The sequence below is a fragment of the Ovis canadensis genome, chromosome 3, assembly GCF_042477335.2.
Source record: "Ovis canadensis isolate MfBH-ARS-UI-01 breed Bighorn chromosome 3, ARS-UI_OviCan_v2, whole genome shotgun sequence".
NCBI classification, from domain to species: domain Eukaryota; kingdom Metazoa; phylum Chordata; class Mammalia; order Artiodactyla; family Bovidae; genus Ovis; species Ovis canadensis.
In genome coordinates this window covers 39,309,482-39,332,497 of record NC_091247.1, presented here as the reverse complement: position 1 = coordinate 39,332,497, position 23,016 = coordinate 39,309,482, and the positions used below count along the sequence as shown (strand labels likewise).

Sequence of the window (23,016 nt, the reverse complement as noted above, 5' to 3'; positions counted from 1 at the left end):
ATACATCTCTGCCAGAACAAATGAATAAATAATTCCTATGGCTTTTGTGGGGCTTCCAGTGTGGTGCTAGTGGTAAAGAACCCACCTGCCAATGCAGGAGACGTAAGAGATGCAGCTTCAGTCCCTGGGTCAGGAAGATCCCCTGGAGGAGGGCAAGGCAGCCCAACCCAGTATTCTTGCCTGAAGAATCCCATGGACAGAGGAGCCTGGCAGGCTGCAGTCCATAGCGTTGCATAGAGTTGGACGGGACTGAAGTGACTTAGCATGCATGCACATAGCTTTTGTGACACCTAGAATATCTAGCACAGTACTGCTCATTAAATGCTTGACATTAATGATACCAGAGAAAATGTAACACTCTACTTACCTACCCACTACAACATAGTATTCTTAAGCCTTCTGATCTTGGTAGCTAAAATTAAACCCACTTTTCTAACAAAATAGCTGTGCTTTGACTTTGACTTTTTGATTTCCTCTCCTCCTAGATTTTGAAGAAATCCTGCATCGAAATTCTAGCAGCTGAACCATCCACCATATGCGCAGGAGGTAAATTGAAACTAAGTGTTAATTGCTGTCACATGAATGATGAGATATCGAATTCAGTTCACGTTTACTTCATCAGTAGCAAAGAAGGGAGTCGGGGCACCAAAGGGGAGGGGGATAAAAGTAGAAATTGCTAAATTTTCTTCTGGGGCAAAAAAGGTAATAAATAAACAACATGTCAGTTTTTTGAAAGTTTGAAAAAGCCTATCCAAATTCTCGCCTTTCGTGGGAACTAATTATAGGAATATTACAGAAATGCTGGATTCCCACACACTGCTACCAATACCCCTTTAACCCTTCATCTTCATGGCAGCCCTACATCACATCACAGTGATCATAGGCCACCTCTGAAATGTTGACATATTTAATTGTTTAACTGGCGCTGGACCTCTTTCCATAACTAATATTTTGATCTTAGTTAATTGCCCCCATCTGCCAGCCCTTACAGAATGTCAATAGGCAATTCCAGTTGTCCCCTTAAAGAGCCGTTATAATTTTGTCATTAATGCAGCAAACCTCTACTTAACAAAGAATCACCCTTCTCTGGGTCACAGTATTTTTTCTGACTGATGAAAATTGGGGTCTTGTTGTTGTTTTGTATTATAATGGACTGCCTAAAGCTTCAACCGTGCTGGCTCTCTGTACAATCCCTGGTAGTTTCCCCATCATTCTCCTTTTATTTATTTAAAAAGTACTGTTAGGCACCTACTGAATACCAGGCACTGTGGTAGGTGCTCAAGATTCAAAAAGGATAAACTCTTTCTCTGTTATTTCCTGGTGCTCTAGGACCTGGAGTCTTCCACTGTTGAGACCTCACTGTTGACATCATCCTTCTAGTCTTCTAAAATACCAAGTGCCAGTTATTAATTTATCATAGAAAATATATCATGCAACCCTGTAAGTAGTGAGGAAGAACTTTCCAGCTTTTTCAAAGACTGTACAGTTTTATTCTTTATGGCATATTTTATTGATATAAGTGAGGTAATTCCTTGAGGATTTCATTCTAGTTTCTTGGATATATTTTAGAATAGCTGAAACACTTTCAAGGATTTAGATGTACTGACTAGTACGAACCAACAACAAAACACTAAGTATATATGTAAACATACAAAGTTGTTAGTGGTACTTGGGGACTGACTGTTCAGAAATGTGTGTACATTTCTTGAAGAAAAGCGATCAACAAAGAGTATCTGTTGACCTTTAAATACACTGCTACCTGGCAACACAGATGGCAGGAACATATGTAGCTGGCACAAAGACAGGTCCAGGAAAACCTTCTTAAGAAAAAGAATTGAAATATCTTACTTTTGCAAATTTACAAAAGCATATGACTACATGAAACCCGGTGCCAGGAGCCTTAAGCAGGGTTCATTAGCTCCAGGGTAAATCTGCCTCCACAATTTTTATCATTCCTTTATTTTAAAACAATTAGAAAACAGGGGAGTTCCTTAATTGTGCAATTATCTCATTCATGAAAAAACAACCCAGACTTGCAGTTTAGCAATCCTACTGGATGTTTTGCAACCGTGTATTGAATCAGAACATTTAAAGACAATGAATACAACTTCTGTTAATTCAGTAGCATAATCAGTTCCCTTCCTGTAAGGTTCTTGGGGACAGAGAAGAAATCTTTCTCTCCACTTCCCACTGCCTCAGAGTACATGGTACTTAATAGGTGGACAATAAATGTTGACCGAATGCCTGGATTCATATATTCCTTCAATAAACAATGCACCAATTTTTGCTCATTTGACCCTGATTAACAACTACTTTCACCTAATCTCAAGAAGTTATCAGACCTTTGAACTGCCAATTTAAAATGAAGCAAAATTAGAAATAGCCGAAGACAGAACAAGACCCCTCAAACCCACAAAATCTCAACCGGTTGGACAATGGAAAAATATCTTATTAAATAATTCTTGAATCAAAGCTTAATAAACCAAAATCTGCTTTACTTACCATCAAGGTGTTCAAGACAATAAAAAGCCCACATATATAAATATAATGAATATGTCACAGAAATATCAAGATCCACAAGATCTGATCCTAGCAAATTCAGTTTTTAGTATGTTTCTTATTAAATAGAAAAGAAAAATAATTAAGTAAAAGATATTTTTTAAGCTAAGGAAAATACAAGAACAAAGATGAAAATGCATTAATGAATTTAAACAAATTAAAACAAGTTAACTGATAAATTATGCCAAGAGCTGTGTCTTTGGCCAATAAAATAGACAAATCTCTGGTAAATCCAGTCCAAAGAATCTTCCTGTGGATATTTTTTAAATCTCTGACTGAAATGCAATAGTGCATATTTTATAAACAAACAATCGTTTTCCCATATCAGAGTAAACTATCCAATTTTATTTATTTTATTTCTTTTTTTAATTAAAGTATAGTTAATTTACAGTGTTGTGTTAATTTTTGCTGTACAGAAAAATGATTCAGCTATATATGTGTGTGTATATATATACACACACACACACACATTCTTTTTTACACTCTTTTCCAGTATGGTTTATCACAAGATAATATTTCCCTGTGCTATACTGTAGGGCCTTGTTATTTATCCATTCTATATATACGAGTTTGCATCTGCTACCCCCCAACTCCCTCTCCGCACCTCCCCCATTTCCTTTATTTCTTAGAAAAAAATTAACACAAGACACAACAATGGGACCTAGTCATAGGTTTTGAAAAGGCAAGCTCCCACCTCTCTTGGCTTAGAATCATTAGGGTTAAAACATGTTGATTAGAGAATAAATTTATTAAGAAGAAAATGAAACTTTCACAAGATATCCCTACTCCAAAAGTTCTTCCAAGGATTCTCTTAAAGGTCTATCTCTGATCATTCTTGGAGTAAGCATGGCTTTCATGAAATATTGGGGGCCACTTCCCTGTGGTTATGAACTCCTGTCAAGTAGACCCAGGCATACCCCATCTGAAATTTTCATTAGGCTACTGAGAGGATCCAGAGATTTATGTGAAAGTGCTTTAAAATTCATGAACTGTTATAACAAAACAAGGTGATATTATTATCATAAATATCATTTAATAAGGATTGAAGGTCAATGTGAAAATGTTGATAACATCATACCTCGATGAGAAAAATATGCCTGTACATTTTTCTGAGCTTCCCTGATGGCTTGGTGGCAAAGAATCCACCTGCCAATGCGGGAGACGCGGATTTGATCCACTGGTCGGGAAGATCCCCTGGAGAAGGAAATGGCAACCCATGCCAGTGTTCTTGCCTGGGAAATCCCATGGACAGAGGACCCTGGCAGGCTACAGTTCATAGGGTAGTAAAAGAGTCAGACATGACTTAGTAACTAAACAACAACAGTGTTTCTCTTCTGAAAGAAAATTGGAGCAGTATATAGAGTTCAGAGTATCTGCAAAATGATTCACTAACTCAATATGTACTGAAGGAGAAAGTAAACAAGGAAATACTGAGGCTAAATGCTAGACAGATCTGGGAAGAAGATAGAATTTGCTTTCATCCAAAACCTTTCTTCTCAGCCCCCTCCTCTGCCTCTCTGAATTACTTCCTTTCCTTGGCCGCCAGAGCACCCCGTCCTGTGAAGCCCCACCCAGGCCTGTCCACTCAAGACACTCTATGCTAATGACTGCATTCCCCCAAGACAGTGATCTCTGCTGACTTTCACCGACAACTCAGCAACACGCATAATTCTGACAGTACACTGAGCTCTGAGTGAGGCAGTGAGACAACACACTGGACGACAAAACTGAGATCCAACACAGACCTTTCCATGTTGGCCTGCAAATAACATGGTGAAATTTAATGAGACAAATATAAAATGTTGAACTTGCAAACAGTTTCATACACAAGCAAGTTTAGAGAAACTTGACTTAGTAACAGTTCATGCAAAGAAAAAGAAAAAAGCAAGAAGATGCATAGCTCTCTTGAGAGCCAACAAGAATGCCTTTGACAAAAAAGAAGCTGATGGCATCTTAGGGTGCATCAGTAGCCATCCAGTGTTCAGGGTAAGAGAGCTAATTCTATGCTGTACTATTCCAAGTTCAGACCATGGCTCCAAGTCCCATATTTTAAGGATGGCATTGACACATATTCTTAATAGAAGAGTAGATGGAACTAGAAACCACTTAATAATTCATTCAGAATGTGAGGGCAGCCTGGCTGTGATATCTGTCACTCCATTGATAGACAGGACTGATTGAGCTGATCTGGCTGGCTAGACAGGTGTCCCCTCCCTCCCTCCCAGGTATATCCCTTCTGAAGCTGGATGCTTAGTAGAAGAGCATAACCTTCCGCAGCAGTGCTTCATGCACTGTAGTCCATTCTTCAGTCAAAGATATACAAGTAGCTGTGCTCCCTTGCTACAACCTCCAAACAAGCGCTCAAGGTCCATTTACAGGAACATGCAGGATAGTCAAGCTCTTAAGAATCCAGTCACTGATTCTTTCCTTCCTTCCCTTCTTCCTTCCTTCCATCTTCCCTTTTTTCTTTCCTTCTTTCTCCCTCCCCCTCCTTTCTTTTTTTCTTTTCCATCAATTCTTAGTGTCTACTATGTACCAAACAATGTGAAAAGATTTGACTACCAATATGCATGCCTGGTCCCAACCCCCATGAAATTCTCAATCTTCTCTAGGAGATAGTCATATGTTCAGATAAAATACAAAACCATGTATGAAGTACTATAGCAGAGATCTGCTCAAAGAGATGCTAATGAGATGCTTGTGGGATGAGAAAGAACTGAAGTGACCACAGAGATTTAGACAAAGAATTGAAACACAAGGATATTTGGAGAACTCCCATGCAGAAAGGAATTATTGGTCGTATTATATGTAGCTTCAGGAGACCACCACGGAGCGGTTGGGGAGGAATTCAAGGAGGCAGATTTTGGCTTAACACATGCAACTTTTACAGTGAAAGCTTTCCAACAGTAGAGTAGATGTTCTGAACTTTCCACCCCTAGAATTATGCGAGCAACAGCTGAATGACCATCTGTAAACATATGCTGTCCAGAGAACTCCTCCTTTGGGTTTCCTTAATAACTTTAAATTTCTAAAGACTTAATTCAATATCAGCTAAGATATTAATGGCTGATTATTGTTTAATTGCTAAAGGGACCAGTACACTTGGAACTATTTTGCATTTTAACAAAAAGTCTTAATGGGAAGAAGATGTAGGGATCTGCCCTGATCAAAAAGAATTTCATTCAATGTCATGAGTGAAACTATTTGGAGAGAGAACCGTCCCCCAAAGCCTCTACTGCCAGAGGTTATAAACTGGCGGCCAACAAGCCCTCTCTGGTCTGCACATATGTTCTTTTTGATTCACACTGCAATTAAAAAATAAACAAATTTATTACTAACACTCAAAAGACTGCTGCTGCTGCTGCTGCTAAGTTGCTTCAGTCATGTCCGACTCTATGTGACCCCAGAGACGGCAGCCCACCAGGCTCCCCTGTCCCTGGGATTCTCCAGGCAAGAACACTGGAGTGGGTTGCCATGCATGAAAGTGAAAAGTGAAAGTGAAGTCGCTCAGTCGTGTCCAACTAGTAGCGACCCCATGCTCTGCAGCCTACCAGGCTCCTCTGTCCATGGGATTTTCCAGGCAAGAGTACTGGAGTGGGGTGCCATTGCTTTCTCCGCTTAAAAGTCTGATTTCACCTAAAAATTCAGATTTTCATCTCATATTGAAAAATCAGATCTAGCAACACTGGGCTGTATTTATCACATGATAATGATTATTAGAGACTGAATAACTTCCCTTTAAAAGAAGCATGTACTCTTTCCAATTCACCATACTATCCCACCTCTCCCCATTGTCACCCCTATACCCAGGCCAAGCATATGGTTGCCATTTAGTATGGTGCTTAAGTCCATGTATTTATAGCTCCTGTTCTAAAACATGTAGGAAGTCACCTGCTCTGTGCAGAGCCTTTACAGCACCTTTGACTTTGCATGTGTGCCTGGTAAGTTGCTTCAGTCATGTCTGACTCTGTGTAACCCTATAGACTGTAGCCAGCCAGGCTCCTCTGTCCATAGGATTCTCCAGGCAAGAATACTGGAGTTGTTTGCCACGCCCTCCTCCAGGGATCTTCTTGACTCAGGGCCTGAACCCACACCTCTCACATTTCCTGCTTTGGCAGGAAAGTTCTTTACCTCTAGTGCCACCTGGGAAACCCCAGCTTTGACATTGCCTGCATTTAAATGATTCTCTTTCCCTTCCAATATAGACTCTTTTTTAAATTTCCTAATTAAATAGTTTTGCAGATTAGCCTGTGTGCAATTAGGAGAATTGGCGCAATGTTGCATTGGCCCTGCCTACGCTGGTGTAGCTCCTCTCTAGGAAATGCATCCTTTGCCTAAGCACAGTTTTCCTCTGGCACCACAATGACAGCCTCAGACTTGTATAGCTCAGTTCAGTCACTCTGTCGTGTCTGACTCTTTGCCACCCCATGAACCGCAGCACGCCAGGCCTCCCTGTCCATCACCAACTCCTGGAGTCCACCCAAACTCACGTCCATTGAGTCAGTGATGCCATCCAACCATCTCATCCTCTGTCGTCCCCTTCTCCTCATGCCCTCAATCTTTCCCAGCATAAGGGTCAGCAAATGAGTCAGCTCTTCACATCAGGTGGCCAAAGTATTGGAGTTTCAGCTTCAGCATCAGTCCTTTCAGTGAATATTCAGGACTGATTTCTTTTAGGATGGACTAGTTGGATCTCCTTGCAGTCCAAGGGACTCTCAAGAGTCTTCTCCAACACCACAGTTCAAAAGCGTCAATTCTTCGGCACTTAGCCCTCTTTATAGTCCAACTCTCACTTCCATACATGACTACTGGAAAAACCATAGCCTTGACTAGATGGACCTTTGTTGACAAAGTAATGTCTCTGCTTTTCAATATGCTATCTAGGTTGGTCATAACTTCCTTCCAAGGAGCAAGCATCTTTTAATTTCATGACTGCAATCACCATCTACAGTGATTTTGGAGCCCCAAAAAATAAAGTCAGCCACTGTTTCCACTGTTTCCCCATCTATTTGCCAGGAAGTGATGGGACCAGATGCCATGATCTTCATTTTTTGAATATTGAGCTTTAAGCCAACTTTTTCACTCTCCTCTTTCACTTTCATCAAGAGGCTCTTTAGTTCTTCTTCACTTTCTGCCAAAAGGGTGGTGTCATCTGCATATCTGAGGTTAGTGATATTTCTCCCAGCAATCTTGATTCCAGCTTGTGCTTCTTCCAGCCCAGCGTTTCTCATGATGTACTCTGCATAAAAGTTAAATAAGCAGGGTGACAATATACAGCCTTTATGTACTCATTTTCCTATTTGGAACCAGTCTATCGTTCCATGTCCAGTTCTAACTGTTGCTTCCTGACCTGCATACAGGTTTCTCAAGAGGCAGGTCAGGTGGTCTGGTATTCCCTTCTCTTTGACAATTTTCCACAGTTTATTGTGATCCACACAGTCAAAGCTCATAGTGTTCTATGTAAGCAATACTCCAGGAAGAAACTAATTGGAATTAAGCATACAACTTGCCAACTACTCTACATGTGAAGCTTTTGTCCTCCAGAAATGGAAGGAAGTTATCATCAGCTCCCTACATCATCATTTGAGTAGCAATTGTATTATTGTAGTCTGTTGTTTCCCATTGTTTGTAACAAACAATGATCGATTGAGTGCAAAGGAAGGTACTTTTAGGCAGCTTAAACCAGACACTTTTAAGCAACATCAGAAAGTGGCTTTGTTTCTTTCACTCTTCATTTTCTTTCAAAAAGCTCATGCCTGGCCCATAGGCACCTCTTCTGAATCAGTTGTTTAATTCTCCACTTGGTCTTCTTTTTCTTTCAAAGATATTTCTATTTGAAGGAGGGATACTCACACTTAGAAGGTGGAAATGTAAAATGGTACTCTCACTTTGGAAAACAGTTCTAACAGTCTCTCAAAACGTTAAATATACACCTACCACATGACCTAGCCATTGTACTCCTAGGTATTTACCCGAGAAGAAAAGCAATTTATGTTCTGACAGAGACTTGTACACAGATGTTTATAACTGGTCTATTTTTAAGAGCCAAAAACTGTGAACAGCTCAAATGTTCATCAACACATGAATGGATAAACAACTGTGGCTTTTCATACAATGAATAATATTCAGCAATAAAAAGGAATAGACTATGCATAAACCTCAAAGTAATTATGGATGAGTCTTAAAATAATTATGCTGAGTATAAAGAAGTCAGACCAAAAAGAAATACTTACCATATGATTCCATTTCATAAAATTCTAGAGAATGCAAACTAACCTACAGCAGCAGAGAACAGATCAGTGGTTGCGTGGTATGGGGAGGGACTGGAAGAAGAGATTATGAAGGGGAACATGGAAACTTCTGAGGCTGGTAGGTGTGTTTACCACCTTGATTGTGGTATTGCCCCATGATTGTGTAACTGTATCAAAATGTTTCAGTTATACACCTTACATACAACTTGTATATCAATTATACCTCACTAAAAGTCATGACCAACCTAGATAGCATATTCAAAAGCAGAGACATTACTTTGCCGACTAAGGTCCGTCTAGTCAAGGCTATGGTTTTCCCTGTGGTCATGTATGGATGTGAGAGTTGGACTGTGAAGAAGGCTGAGCACCGAAGAATTGATGCTTTTGAACTGTGGTGTTGGAGAAGACTCTTGAGAGTCCCTTGGACTGCAAGGAGATCCAACCAGTCCATTCTGAAGGAGATCAGCTCTGGGATATCTTTGGAAGGAATGATACTAAAGCTGAAACTCCAGTATTTGGCCACCTCATGCGACTCATTGGAAAAGACTCTGATGCTGGGAGGAATTGGGGGCAGGAGGAGAAGGGGACGACCGAGGATGAGATGGCTGGATGGCATCACCGACTCAATGGACGTGAGTCTGAGTGAACTCCGGGAGTTGGTGATGGACAGGGAGGCCTGGCGTGCTGCAATTCATGGGGTCGCAAAGAGTCAGACACGACTGAGCGACTGAACTGAATTGAACTGAACTGAAAAAGTAAATAGCTATAAAAATTGTTTTTAAATCTTCTAGAGTAATTTAGAGGAGAAGGCAATGGAACCCCACTCCAGTATTATTGCCTGGAAAATCCCATGGAAGGAGGAGCCTGGCAGGCTGCAGTCCATGGGGTCCCTAAGAGTCAGACACGTCTGAGCGACTTCACTTTCACTTTTCACTTTCATGCATTGGAGAAGGAAATGGCACCCCACTCCAGTACTCTTGCCTGGAGAATCCCAGGGATGGGGGAGCTGCCGTCTATGGGGTCTCACAGAGTCGGACATGACTGAAGCGACTTAGCAGCAGCAGCAGAGTAATTTAGGCAGCAGCAGAGTAATTTAGGCATCAGAAAGCACTTAATACACATTCAGCTCTATATTATATTTTAGATGTTACATGTCACAATAAGCATTTAATAGGAGAGAAATTTAAAACTAACTCACAAGATAGACATATGACTAACAATAATTTTGTTAGTGATAACAACAAAAGTCTTAGGTCATCAGAGCAAATGGTGAATATACAGATATCTCATTTTCAGATCCAGTGATTGATAAAAGATCTTTATTGACGTCATCACAAAATTATGTAATCCATATTTAAAAAAAAAAAGGAAAGGAGGTAATAGAAAAAGTTTATCAATCTATTCTCTGACCTTAACAGTTTTCTTTTTTTAAACTGAGCTATAATTCACATATCCTAAAATTCACCCTTTCAAAGAGTTCAGTTCAACTCATTCCCCTTCTCCTCCTGCCCTCAATCTTTCCCAGCATCAGGGTCTTTTCCAATGAGTCAGCTCCCGCATTAAGTGGCCAAAGTACTGGAGTTTCAGCTTCAACATCAGTCCTTCCAATGAACACCCGGGACTGATCTCGCAGGTAGACTGGTTGGATCTCCTTGCAGTCCAAGGGACTCTCAAGAGTCTTCTCCAACATCACAGTTCAAAAGCATCAATTCTTCGGTGCTCAGCTTTCTTTATAGTCCAACTCTCACATCCATACATGACCACTGGAAAAACCATAACCTTGACTAGATTGACCTTTGTTGGCAAAGTAATGTCTCTGCTTTTGAATATGCTGTCTAGGTTGGTCATAACTTTCCTTCCAAGGAGGAAGCGTCTTTTAATTTCATGGCTGCAGTCACCATCTGCAGTGATTTTGGAGCCCAGAAAAATAAAGTCAGCCACTGTGTCCACTGTTTCCCCATCTATTTGCCATGAAGTGATGGGACCAGATGCCATGATCTTAGTTTTCTGAATGTTGAGCTTTAAGCCAACTTTTTCACTCTCCTCTTTTACTTTCATCAAGAGGCTCTTTAGTTCTTCTTCACCTTCTGCCATAAGGGTGTTGTCATCTGCATATCTGAGGTATTCATATTTCTCCCTGCAATCTTGATTCCAGCTTGTGCTTCCTCCACAATTCAGTAATGTTTGATATACTCAGAAAGTTGTATAGCTATAACCACTATCTAACTCCAGAATATATTCATAATCTTAAAAAGAAACACTATACTCTTTAAGCAGTCACTCCCCATTTCTTCCTCTCTCCAGCCCTGACAACCACCAGACAATATTCTGTCTTTCTGGATCTGCTAGTCTGAGCTATTCATACGGAAATGAAAGGGAATGGGTGTCTGGCTTCTTTTACTTGGCATGGTGTTTTCAAGATTCATCCACATCACAGTATGTGTCAGACTTACTTACTTTATATGGATGAATAATATTCCATTGTATGAATACCATATTCATCATTTGATGGACACTTGCATTATTTCCACTTTTTGGCTATTATGAATAATGCTACTGTGAACATACATGTACAAGCTTTTGTGTAGACGTACGTTTTCAAGTCTCTTGAGTGTATATCTAGGGATAGAATTTCTGGGTCATATAGTAATTCTAGGTTTAGCTTTTTGAGGAACTGTCAAGCTGTTTTACAAAGCAACTGCACCAATTTACATTCCCACCAGCAAGGTACACAGGGTCTAATTTCTTCACCAACACTTGTTATTGTCCATCTCTTTTATTATAGCCATTCTGGTGAATGTGGAGGGATTTGGATTTATATTTCCCTAATAACCAATGATGTTGGGCATCCTCTCATTCAATGACCTTATTAAGCCTCAGAAAATAAACGGGATTTTATCTGACTGGTACCTAAATAAATGACCACATTCTCCTTCCCTTATTCCCTTTCTCTCCCAAGATGTCATTTATTCATTCATTAAAGGATCTTCGACTGATACTGACTCAGCTTTGGGTTAGGCACAGCCCAAAATTCTAAAGTAAAAGAAATCATGGCCTCTTCCATCAGGAAGCTTAAATTATAATTGAGAATAAAGTGACAAAAAGTCATAATAAATATATATCTTAAAGCTAACTTAAAGAATATGTAAAGAAATGGAGTAAAAGATCATTGCCTGGTAGAAAGTCCTCCCTGAAGCTTTCCAATCTCTAAGCACTTCTTGTAGGAGCTGTAACCCAACATACATGTTGCAAACGCTGGGAGCTGGTGATGGACAGGGAGGCCTGGCGTGCTGCAGTCCATGGGGTCGCAAAGAGTCAGACACGACTGAGCGACTGAACTGAACTGAAAAACAACCTTAGATGTACTTATTGTGAGAGGTAGGTTTAGGGCTTTGTGAATAGTGTAATTCAGTCAGTATGTCTTGGTTCTGGTGTGTCCTGGTCTCACTTGCTGGCAGATCCACTTGACAAAGGTTTTGTTACATAACCTCTACGTGTGAAGGGCTGACATTCCAGTCGGGCCGCAGGGTCAGTATTTGGGCTCTTCTGGAGACCAAATGTGCGTCCTGTCACAGAAACTGTACCAGGCAGGGTGGCATCTGGCTTCTGCTCTGGTGTGCCTCCCAGAGCATCATTTCCTCCATCTGCTCCCCAGGCCTGGGGGTTAAATTGTTTGGTTTGCACTGTGGCTGTTCATGGATTCCTGATGTCTTTCTTCCTAATACCCTGAGGGTGGGCCAGGCCCAACCAGACAGACATCCTCTCTTACAGAGGACCCCTCAGCAGCACTGCTAAGACTAGGATATGACCTTAAGAGAAGAGAACTTGGCACATGGCCTGCATTTCCAGCATCTTCTCTCCTTCCACTGATCTTTGAGGAAATAAGAGAAGTAGACCCAGCAGTGAGGCAGAAAACATTTTGAATCAGCAAAAACATCCAATAGATTTCTGGATGTCTAGCATTCAGACTAAAAACAGAAATGAGTTTCTAAAGGCTAAACTGAATGAAAAGATATTGTACAATAAGATTCTTCCACAATGCCTGGCACTTAACAGAATGCTTGTTGAACCAACAGTGTCATCAATCACATGCCAGGCAGACATCGAAAGAAAACGCCGAGTCCCTTCACTGTTCACCTGAAACTATCACAATATTGTTAACCGGCTATACTCCAATACAAAATGTTTTTGGTGTTAAAAATAATAATAAAAAAAAATTTTAAGAAAAAAATAAAGAAAACTATTTAGATCATCCTTCTAAATTTAGCAGTCCTATCTATGCATCAACATGCATATCTAAATTCTTAATACTCATACTGTTGCAGTGAAAAGGAAAATAGAGGAATTAGTTTCTGTTTTCTTTCCCTTTCCTGAGAACAAAGAAAATAAAGAAAACAGTGAACAGGTCAGGGAAGAAATATAAACACACCTGAAAGAGTTGATCACTCCTAGTTTTACTTTTATACTTTTAACTATTCCTAATCTGTAGTCTGTGACTAGATTTGCTTTTCACAAACTAACCTGACATTCTGTAAATTATGTCCTGCACATATGGTCCCTACTTCTGCATGAGTTACATCCTGCATGTATTGCCCCTTATCTCTGTGCTAGTTACATCCTGTACCTGGTGCTTACCTTTCCTGAGCTCTCCCTCTGCAGACCACCCCTTGTAGCTTTTTGCATTTCAGAAAGAAGGCCGCAGGAAAATAAACCAGAGATAGTAATATTAGTCGCTCAGTCATGTCTGACTCTTTGTGACCCTGTGGACTGTAGCCTACCAGGCTCCTCGGTCCGTGGGATTTTCGAGGCAAGAATACTAGAGTGGGTAGCCATTCCCTTCTCCAGAGGATCTTCCCAGCCCAGGAATCAAACCCAGATCTCCCACACTGCAGGCAGACTCTTTTACTGTCTGAGCTACCAGGGACCAATTACCTGTCTTCGTGATGCCAGCTATGACTATTTTGAAACAATACAAGAAGGAGAAGGATACAAAACTCTCACTACTTTGTTCCTCATCCCATACCCCAGACTATAAGCCTGTTTGTTACCACCAAAATCTTGGCTTTCTCTGTCCACTGAAGCCGAATAAAAAATTACAAAGACAGAGTTTGGACAAACTAGAAAGATGGCTTGAATCCTCGGCTGGCTGAGGGAAGAACACAGCAGGCCAGTGGCCCCCACCATGGGGAGTCAGAGGGGATCATATAGATGGGCCTCCCGGTCTGGGGTATGTAATAAAGAACAAGGTGAGAATCTGGCATTCTTCTTCATGCATTGTTTCAAAACAGTCATAGCTGGCGTCAGGTGGCTGGTAATTGGATCTGAAAAAGCCATGTACCCATGACCTTAATATAGTTCAAAACTAAGGCAGTGAGTACTCATACATTAGTACCCAGTTTTGCTGCTTGCCAATTACAGATTAGTTGATCTTGGGCAAGTCATTTACAATGTCAAAATTTCACTTTCCTTAAAGTTCGTTCATAGCTCTCAACAGCTCTCTGCGCTAACTTGTTTCTCCTTGTGGCACACTTAGTGCCTCTAGGTTCCTTTCCTTTACTTTGGGTTCTCTGCCTCCCAGCCAGACCAGCTCCACCTACCTGCAAAACGGGCAAACCTGCCGAAAATAAAAATAAAATAAGCTTAAAAAATATCACAGTGTTAATCTCTGAATGAGTCATATGTCACAAGACATTGAGGATTCATTTTAGCATGATGGTAAAGAGCATGCTGGCTGAGTTCTAAGCACATGACGCTTGACACCCGACAGACCTGGATTCCAGTTCTAATCCTGACTACCAGCTGTGTGATCTGGGACCAGCTATTTAACCTCGCTAAGCTTGTTTTTCTCATTTGTACCTTCCTATAGTGAGGTTTAAATGACATCAGACATTTACAACACTTAGTACAGAGTCTGGCACACAAAGAGGGAGCGGTTGATATCAGTTATTATTCTCTTGGCAAACATGACCTCTAATGAGTTTCCTGGGAATGAAGGTGACATACATTCATGCCATTTATTAAAGTTTGGAAGAGTCCCCTATGCTAGTCCTTTAATTCCATTCTTCCTCCAATGAAAATCTCCATTTGAAACTTTACACTGACAAATCCACTTTCACAAATATTGCACTTTGACTTCTAACTTTTAGTCTTTTTTTTTAATGCCACACAGCATTATCCCATGCCCCAATTTTTATATACAAAAGGATGACAAAAATAAAGTATTTAAAATGAAGTATTGGCTATTAGTTACCGTCAAACTTAAGCAAATATTCCTAAACATTTAATAAATTAATTAGTTGGGGTTTTTTCCCCTTAGTAAGAGGATCATTATTTTTACTTTATGAAGATATTGTGTTAATTTGGCATGAATTATGTCAACATGAAATTAACATGCAGGGCTAGAGGCCAGTGAGCTATATTATCTCTTCTATTTGGAGAGAAGAGAGCATTAACTGCACTAGGACCTATGTCAGTTCATACGGGAAATGCTTGACAACTGGCCACTCATAAGCAAGACTTGTCTTCTCTGGTGAGTACAGTTACTCCTAACACTAGGTTTTCCTACTGTGCCCTGCAGAGACAGGAGAGCTGAAACTGTCGTCAAACAAATTCTAAACATAAAGGACTGCTTTTCTAGCTGTGGAAGAAAAGACAGAGGGACAACGCCAAACGATACCTAGTCACATGCTGCACTATTCAGGGCAGACTGTGAATGCCAGAAGACAGTGGTCTTCAAAAACCCTAGGCACCTTGAGTTCTAAAGAAATCCTTTCCTCTGCATCCAATGTATAAGAGATACAAGAGGCCTTCTGGTGGCAGATATCACAGGTTTTAAAACTGCCACGACTTGAGAGATGGGTAAGGTTTGCAGGACACAGGTGAGGAGAGGCACTCCAGGGAGGAGGAACAGTAAAGGCAAAGCTGAGGTGGGAATTTAAAGTAAGAAGTTCTGTGCCTTCCTGGTGGACAACTGTTGAGAAGGCAGCGATTAAGTGGTGAAAGGCTCCCACACAGATGGTTCTGTTTCCCAGCTTGAACTGATTTTGAATATTTTAAGCCTGATGATGGGAAATTTAAGGTTAACCTTGTGCAGTCAATTAAGGTGTCTTGTCATTATTCTTTGTTTCAGAATCCTTTCAAGTAGTCGTGAGAGGGAATGGCTTCCGACACGCCCGCAACGTGGACAGGGTCCTCTGCAGCTTTAAGATCAACGAGTCAGTCACGCTCAGTAAGTTCTTGCGGATTTTGGGGGTTTCTGCCGCTGGCTTCTGGGAAGGGGGAGTTCCCAACCCGTCCTCTCGAAAAGCCGCACCCAGGAAACTACAGAGAAGGGTCCTCCCTGCTAGAAAGGCTGCCAGCAAAGGGCATAACTGGCCTCTGAGGTCCCCTTGCTCCCAGAAGGAGAGGCAGTGGGTACTTGTTTCCCAGTCCACCAGCAAACTCTCAGGTGACAGTGGTGGTCCTGACTGGTTAGGGCTCACAAAGCTCCACATTGCTTAGTGAGATATCAGGACTCTCAAGCAATAGAGGAAAAAAATAGGTGTTCTTAATTTATTAATTCTGAGTAAACCAAAAGCCAGAAAAATCTCATCAGGGTAGATACCTGACCTGAGATACAGGAAGATGGATGTAAAACTAAGTGCATTTCATGGGAAAAATGAATTATCACAACATTGGCACATTCACAAGACATTTGTAGCAGGGAAGTTAAAGACATGTGTGACTCAGATTACTGTCCAGGAAAGATGGGGCAGATGGATTATGTTAAGACAGATGGCCAGGAGCCCCTGTTATTATTTACGTCTGGCATTCATCCCACAGATAATTACTGGTTCAGTATCTGCAGCAGTAAACAGCAATCATATACTGTATTTTCTACAGTGCTAGGACCTTTTAAATACCTCACATCTTTTTGCCACAACAGCCCTGGGAGGTAGAAAGACAAAGAAGATGGAGAGGATACTCATTTATTGACCTTTCACACTGGTTTTGTCCTCCTGTTAGCATTCTGGAGTAGGTACTATCCTGTTTTTAAAAAGGAAGAACTGAAGGGTATGCCTTTTTCCCTCTTTAGCATCTCAAAACCCACTTGAATATTTAAACAAAGATATGCAGTGGCTTCATTACATCTGGAATTCTGAAACATCTGGAATTCCTGTATATGGAGAAACTGCAAAGATCTGAAATATTCAGTTATTTTTTCCTGATACTTAGAAATGCCCTCACGTATCCAGAAAGTACTTGCTTTTTGAAAACATTTTCAAGTATCTTGTCATAGTGTGAAAGTTGGACATGCACCCTCTACAGAATCTTTCCATTTTTTTTCCTCCTTTAATTTGTGATGTTCAAGTCCACTTTCCTTCTCTCCTCTTAATCTTAAATCTAAGATCAGAAACTCCTGAGGATTAAACTCAAAAGATATCAACACCTTCCAAAGAAGGCTTCCCAGACAAGCAAGCCTTTAGAACCAACTCCTCTCTGAAGATGCATGGCCATGAGTATAGCATTTCTGTTGCTTGAACGGTTACCCAGAGATTCTATACTAAGATAACAAAAAAATGCAAATTTTTTATGATGGATTTATAGAATGACATTTTAAACACGTATTTTCCAGCTTCTCCATAAAATTTTATTTCTTGGAAAACTAGCTTCTTTTCCTTTCCTAATATAAACTTGCAAGCACCTGCACAGTCTGTTCACCTAATACATATTTTAAAAGAAATAAAGGCTGTTGGGTTTAGCTTAAACCACGAACCTAATTATGCTTTCAACACAAGCACTGACAGCTTGGAGAAGAGAAAGGCAGTGACTCAACCATATTATATACCACAAGCAACACTCCTGAACTCAAACAAATAGTTATTAAAAATATCCTAGCTAAGGGGGAAATACTGGAATTTTTTAAAATTGTCTTTATTAATTCATCTGTTCATTTATATTCAGTAAAGTAAGAAACTATGGAGGACAGAAAAGATAAATAAATTTTAAAATGCAACATATTCAATTCTTCATCTTTCTGTCAACTTTATGAATGTAAGTATCTCATTGAGTTGTCCCCATAAAATAAGACAAATTCAGATTCTCTTACCTTTCCCATTCTCCTTTTCCACTTCCATATCCACATTTTAAAATATTATGTTTTCATTTTTATAGTATATATTTCCTCTTTTGAGATTTTTTCCTAAATACTGCATTACATTTTATAACAAAAAAGAGAATAGAATTCCCTTATTAATCAAAAAATGACTAATTGAAGGCCCAATAATGAAGCTATGGTTTTTATTATATAAGCCTTGGAGTTTTCAAGAAATAATGTATTATTTGTAGCAGATTTTGTGAAGAAAAACAGTTAAGTGAAAAATAACAAATTTAAAAAATTATATTTATAGTGAGATAAAGTAACGTAACTGTCCAAGCCTTTGGATGAATAATAAAAAATTAAAGGTATAGAGCAAATATATATACTTTTTTTAAGTGGCTATGAATTCCCTTTAGCATGTATTGCACTAAGACAGAAATAAACCACTGACATATTAATGCCAAAATGTTGAAATTGTTTACATATAATTTTAGATGATAAATAGAACCAGAAAATAAAAAGCATAGGTTAATACCTATGTCCATCCTGCTTTCCTTGCCTTTGCTTAAAAATAAAATAAATCAACCACTTAGGAATCTAAAACAATTTGGCGACCTGTTTCTGGTCAATGGTTCCAAAATTATGCATAAAATATGATGTAAAAACTGTGACATGTGGTCTTGCTCAAAGGAATGAGGAGGAAACCCCCAGGTACAGGAAACAAAAAGGGAACGCAAAATCTAAGCAGAAGGCAAAGCTGTGAGGGCTCCAGGCCTGAGGGATCTTCAGGCTGTGATCTTAGTACTGATATAGATATAGGACACCAGCAAGTTCAGTTTAGTTCAGTTCAGTCACTTAGTCGTGTCCGACTCTTTGTGACCCCATGGACCACAGCATGCCAGTACTCTCTGTCCACCAACTGCTGGAGTCTACCCAAACCCATGTCCACTGAGTGAGTGATGCCATCCAACCATTCCCTTCTCCTCCTGCCCTCAATCTTTCCCAGCATCAGGGTCTTTTCCAATGACTCAGTTCTTCACATCAGGTGGCCAAAACATTGGAGTTTCAGCTTCAAAATCAGTCCTTCCAATGAACAACCAGGACTGATCTTTAGGATGGACTGGTTGGATCTCCTTGCAGTCCAAGGGACTCTCAAGAGTCTTCTCACTGCTGCTAAGTCACTTCAGTCGTGTCCGACTCTGTGTGACCCCATAGACGGCAGCCCACCAGGCTCCTCTGTCCCTGGGATTCTCCAGGCAAGAACACTGGAGTGGGTTGCCATTTCCTTCTCCAAATGCATGAAAGTGAAAAGTGAAAGTGAAGTCTTCTCACACCACAGTTCAAAAGCATCAATTCTTCAGTGATCAGCTTTCTTTATAGTTCAACTCTCACATCCATACATGACTACTGGAAAAACCATAGCATTGACTAGATGGACCTTTGTTGGCAAAGTAATGTCTCTGCTTTTCAATATGCTATCTAGGTTGGTCATAACGTGCCTTCCAAGGAGTAAGTGTCTTTTAATTTCATTTCTGCAATCACCATCTGCAGTGATTTTAGAGCCAAAAAAAAAAAATAGTTTGTCACTGTTTCCCCATCTATTTCCCATGAAGTGATGGGATCAGATACCATGATCTTAGTTTTCTGAATGTTGAGCTTTAAGCTAACTTTTTCACTCTCCTCTTTCACTTTCATCAAGAGGCTCTTTAGTTCTTCTTCACTTTCTGCCATAAGGGTGTTGTTATCTGCATATCTGAGGTTATTGATATTTCTCCCGGCAATCTTGATTCCAGCTTGTGCTTCTTCCAGCCCAGCGTTTCTCATGATGTATTCTGCATATAAGTTAAATAAGCAGGGTGACAATATACAGCCTTGACATACTCCTTTTCCTATTTGGAAAGCAGGCAAAAGCAGAGCCACCTGTAGAAATCAGGCTCCAGGGGCTGTAACACACATTAAATGGGTACAGAGAAAGCTGCTCAGTGATTCAGGAAAGCAGGCAGGGGAGGAAGGTAAGATGCTCTACCAACTACATAATACAGAAGCACCACAATATGTCTGTGGCCATCCTGATTGCTGTGGCCCTGGCTGAGGCAGTATACATCCAGTCCAAACTACACCACTCCTGAAGCCATAACTCCCTCTGAATATGGGCTCACAGCACCAAATGATAAATCATATGACAATAGTTGAAAGAAAAAGGAGAACAAGCAAGAAGACTAGGGAGCATTTTAAAAGGGAAGGTAAAATAAACATATTTAAAGTGTATTGAAACAATAAAGCATCATAAAAATCTAACTTTACACCTAAAAGAACTAGAAAAATAAGAACAAACAAAACCCAAAGTCATTAGAAGGAAAGAAATAAAGATCAAAGTGGAAGTAAGCAAAATAGAGAGTTAGGAAACAACAGAAAAGGTTAATGAAATGAAGAGGTTTTTTTTTTTTTTAAAGATAGACAAAGTTGATAAACCTTTAACCAAATTCATCAAGAAAAAAAGAGAAAGGATCCAGATAAATAAGTCAAAAAAGAGAAAGTACAATTGACAACAGAGAAATACAAAGGATCATAAAATATTACTACAAACAACTATGTGATAATAAAAGAGACAACCTAGAGGAAATGGATAAATGCCTAGAAATGTGCAATCTCTGAATCAGGAAGAAATATAAAAAATGAACAGACTAATAATTACCAGTAGTGAAATTGAATCATTACTTTAAAAAACTTCCAACCGAAAAACTCTAGGACCACACAGTTTCACAGAGAAATTCTATTAAAATTCAAAGAAGAAATTTATCCTTCTCAAACTATTTTTTAAAATGAAGATGAAGGAATACTTCTGAACTCATTCTACAAGGGTAACATCACCCTAATATCAAAGCCAGACAAAGATACCACAAAAAATAATTATAGGTCATTATCACTGATGAATGTAAACGCAGAAGTCCTCAACAAAATGTTAGCAAACTGAATTCAACAGTAGGTTAAAATGGATCATACACCATGATCAAGTAGGATTTACCCCAGGAATACATGGACGGTTTGGTATCCACAAATCAATCAACATAATACACCATGTTAACTAACTGAAGAATAAAAACCATATGATCATCTCCATATATGCAGCAAAAGCTTCTGACAGAATTCAACATCCTTTTATGATAAAAACTCTTCACAATGTGCGCATAGAAGGAACATACTTCAACATGATAAAGGCCAGGTATGACAAACGACAGGCAACATCATAATCAATGGTGAAAAGCTGGAAGCATTTCCTGGAAGATCAGGAACAAAACAAGGATCCCACTCTTGCCACTATTTTTTTTTTTTTAACATGGAAGTGGAAGTCCTAGGCACAATAATCAGAAAAGAAAAAGAAATAAAAGGAATACAAAAAAAATTGGAAAGGAAGAAGTAAAACTGTCACTATTTGTGCATGATATGGTTCTATACACAGAAAATTCTAAAGACACTAACAAAAACTATTTGAACTGAAATGAGTTTAGTAAGGTTGTAGGATACAAAAGTAATATACAGAAATATGTTGCATTTCTAAATACTGATTATGAACTATTAGAGAAATTCATAAAACAATCACATTTTTATAGCTGTCTCAAAAAGAATGAAATAACTTGAGATAAATCTGATCAAAGAGGAAAAAGCCCTGAAAGCTATAAGAGATTGATGAAAGAAATTGAAGACAACAGAACAAATGGAAAGATACTTTGTGCTCATGGATTGGAAGAATCAATATTGTTAAAATGACTATACTACCCAAAGAAATCGATAGATTCAGTGCAATCCCATAAAAATACCAATGGTATTTATCACGGAGCTAGAACAAATAACTCTAAAATTTGTATGAAGACACAAAAGACCCCAAATAGCCAAAGCGATCTTGAGAAAGAAGAACAAAGCTAGAGTTGTCACACTCCTGGGTTTCAAGCCATACTACAAAACAGCAGTTGTCAAACCACTATGTACTGGCATGAAAACAAACACACAGATCAATGGAACAGAATTAAGAGCCCCAAAATAAACCCATGCTTGTATGGTCAATTAATCTACGACAAAGCAGGCAAGAATATACAATGGGAGAAGACAGCCTCTTTAATAAGCGGTGTCAGGAAAACTGTACTGCTGTGTGTAATAGAATCAATCTGGACTATTTTCTCACACCACATACAAAAATAAATTCAAAAGTGGATTAAAGACTTAAATGTAAGGCCTGAAACCACAAAACTAGAAGAAAGCATAGGCAGTATGCACTTTGACATCTGTCTTAATAATGTTTTTTTGGATCTGTCTCCTCAGGCAAGGGGGAAAAAAAAAATAAACAAATGGGACTACACCAAACCTAAAAGCTTTTACACAGAAAAGGAACCTATCAATAGAAGGAAAGGCCACCTGCTGAATGAGAGAACACATTTTCAAACTATGTATCTGATAAAGGGTTACTATTCAAAATATACAAAGAACTCATACAGTTCAACATCTAAAAAAGTAAACAGCCCATTAAAAAATGGGCAAAGAACTGGGTAGACATTTTTCCAAAGAAGATGTACAGATAGTCAATAGGCACACAGAAAGATGCTGAACATCATTAACCATCAGGGAAATGCAAATCAAAACCACAAAGAGATACTAACTCATACCTGTCAGAATGGCTATCATCAAAAGAGAGCAAAGTGTTGGCAAGGACATGGAGAAAAGGGAACACTTGTGCAGTGTTGGTGGGAATGTAAATTGGTGCAGCCACTTGGAGGACAGTATGGAGTTTCCACAAAAACTTAAAAGTAGAACTGCTATACTGCTGCTGCTAAGTCACCTCAGTCGTGTCCGACTCTGTGCGACCCCAGAGACAGCAGCCTACCAGGCTCCCCCGTCCCTGGGATTCTCCAGGCAAGAACACTGGAGTGGGTTGCCATTTCCTTCTCCAATGCATGAGAGTGAAAAGCGAAAGTGAAGTCACTCAGTCGCGTCCGACTCTTAGCGACCCCATGGACTGCAGCCCACCAGGCTCCTCTGTCCATGGGGTTTTCCAGGCATGAGTACTGGAGTGGAGTGCCACTGCCTTCTCCGAATATGCTCTAGCAATTTCACTTCTGAGTATTTACCTGAAGA

General features: G+C 39.7%; 1 protein-coding gene across 1 annotated transcript in view; it reads left to right on the top strand.

The window, feature by feature from the left end:
* Positions 1–23,016, top strand: part of ANTXR1 (ANTXR cell adhesion molecule 1) — a 265,829-nt gene that overhangs the window by 82,849 nt on the left and 159,964 nt on the right. Inside the window, exons 9-10 of the mRNA XM_069582959.1 lie at positions 486–546; positions 15,940–16,038. Of these exons, the coding sequence (XP_069439060.1) occupies positions 486–546; positions 15,940–16,038 (160 nt within the window). The remainder of the gene's footprint in view (positions 1–485; positions 547–15,939; positions 16,039–23,016) is intronic.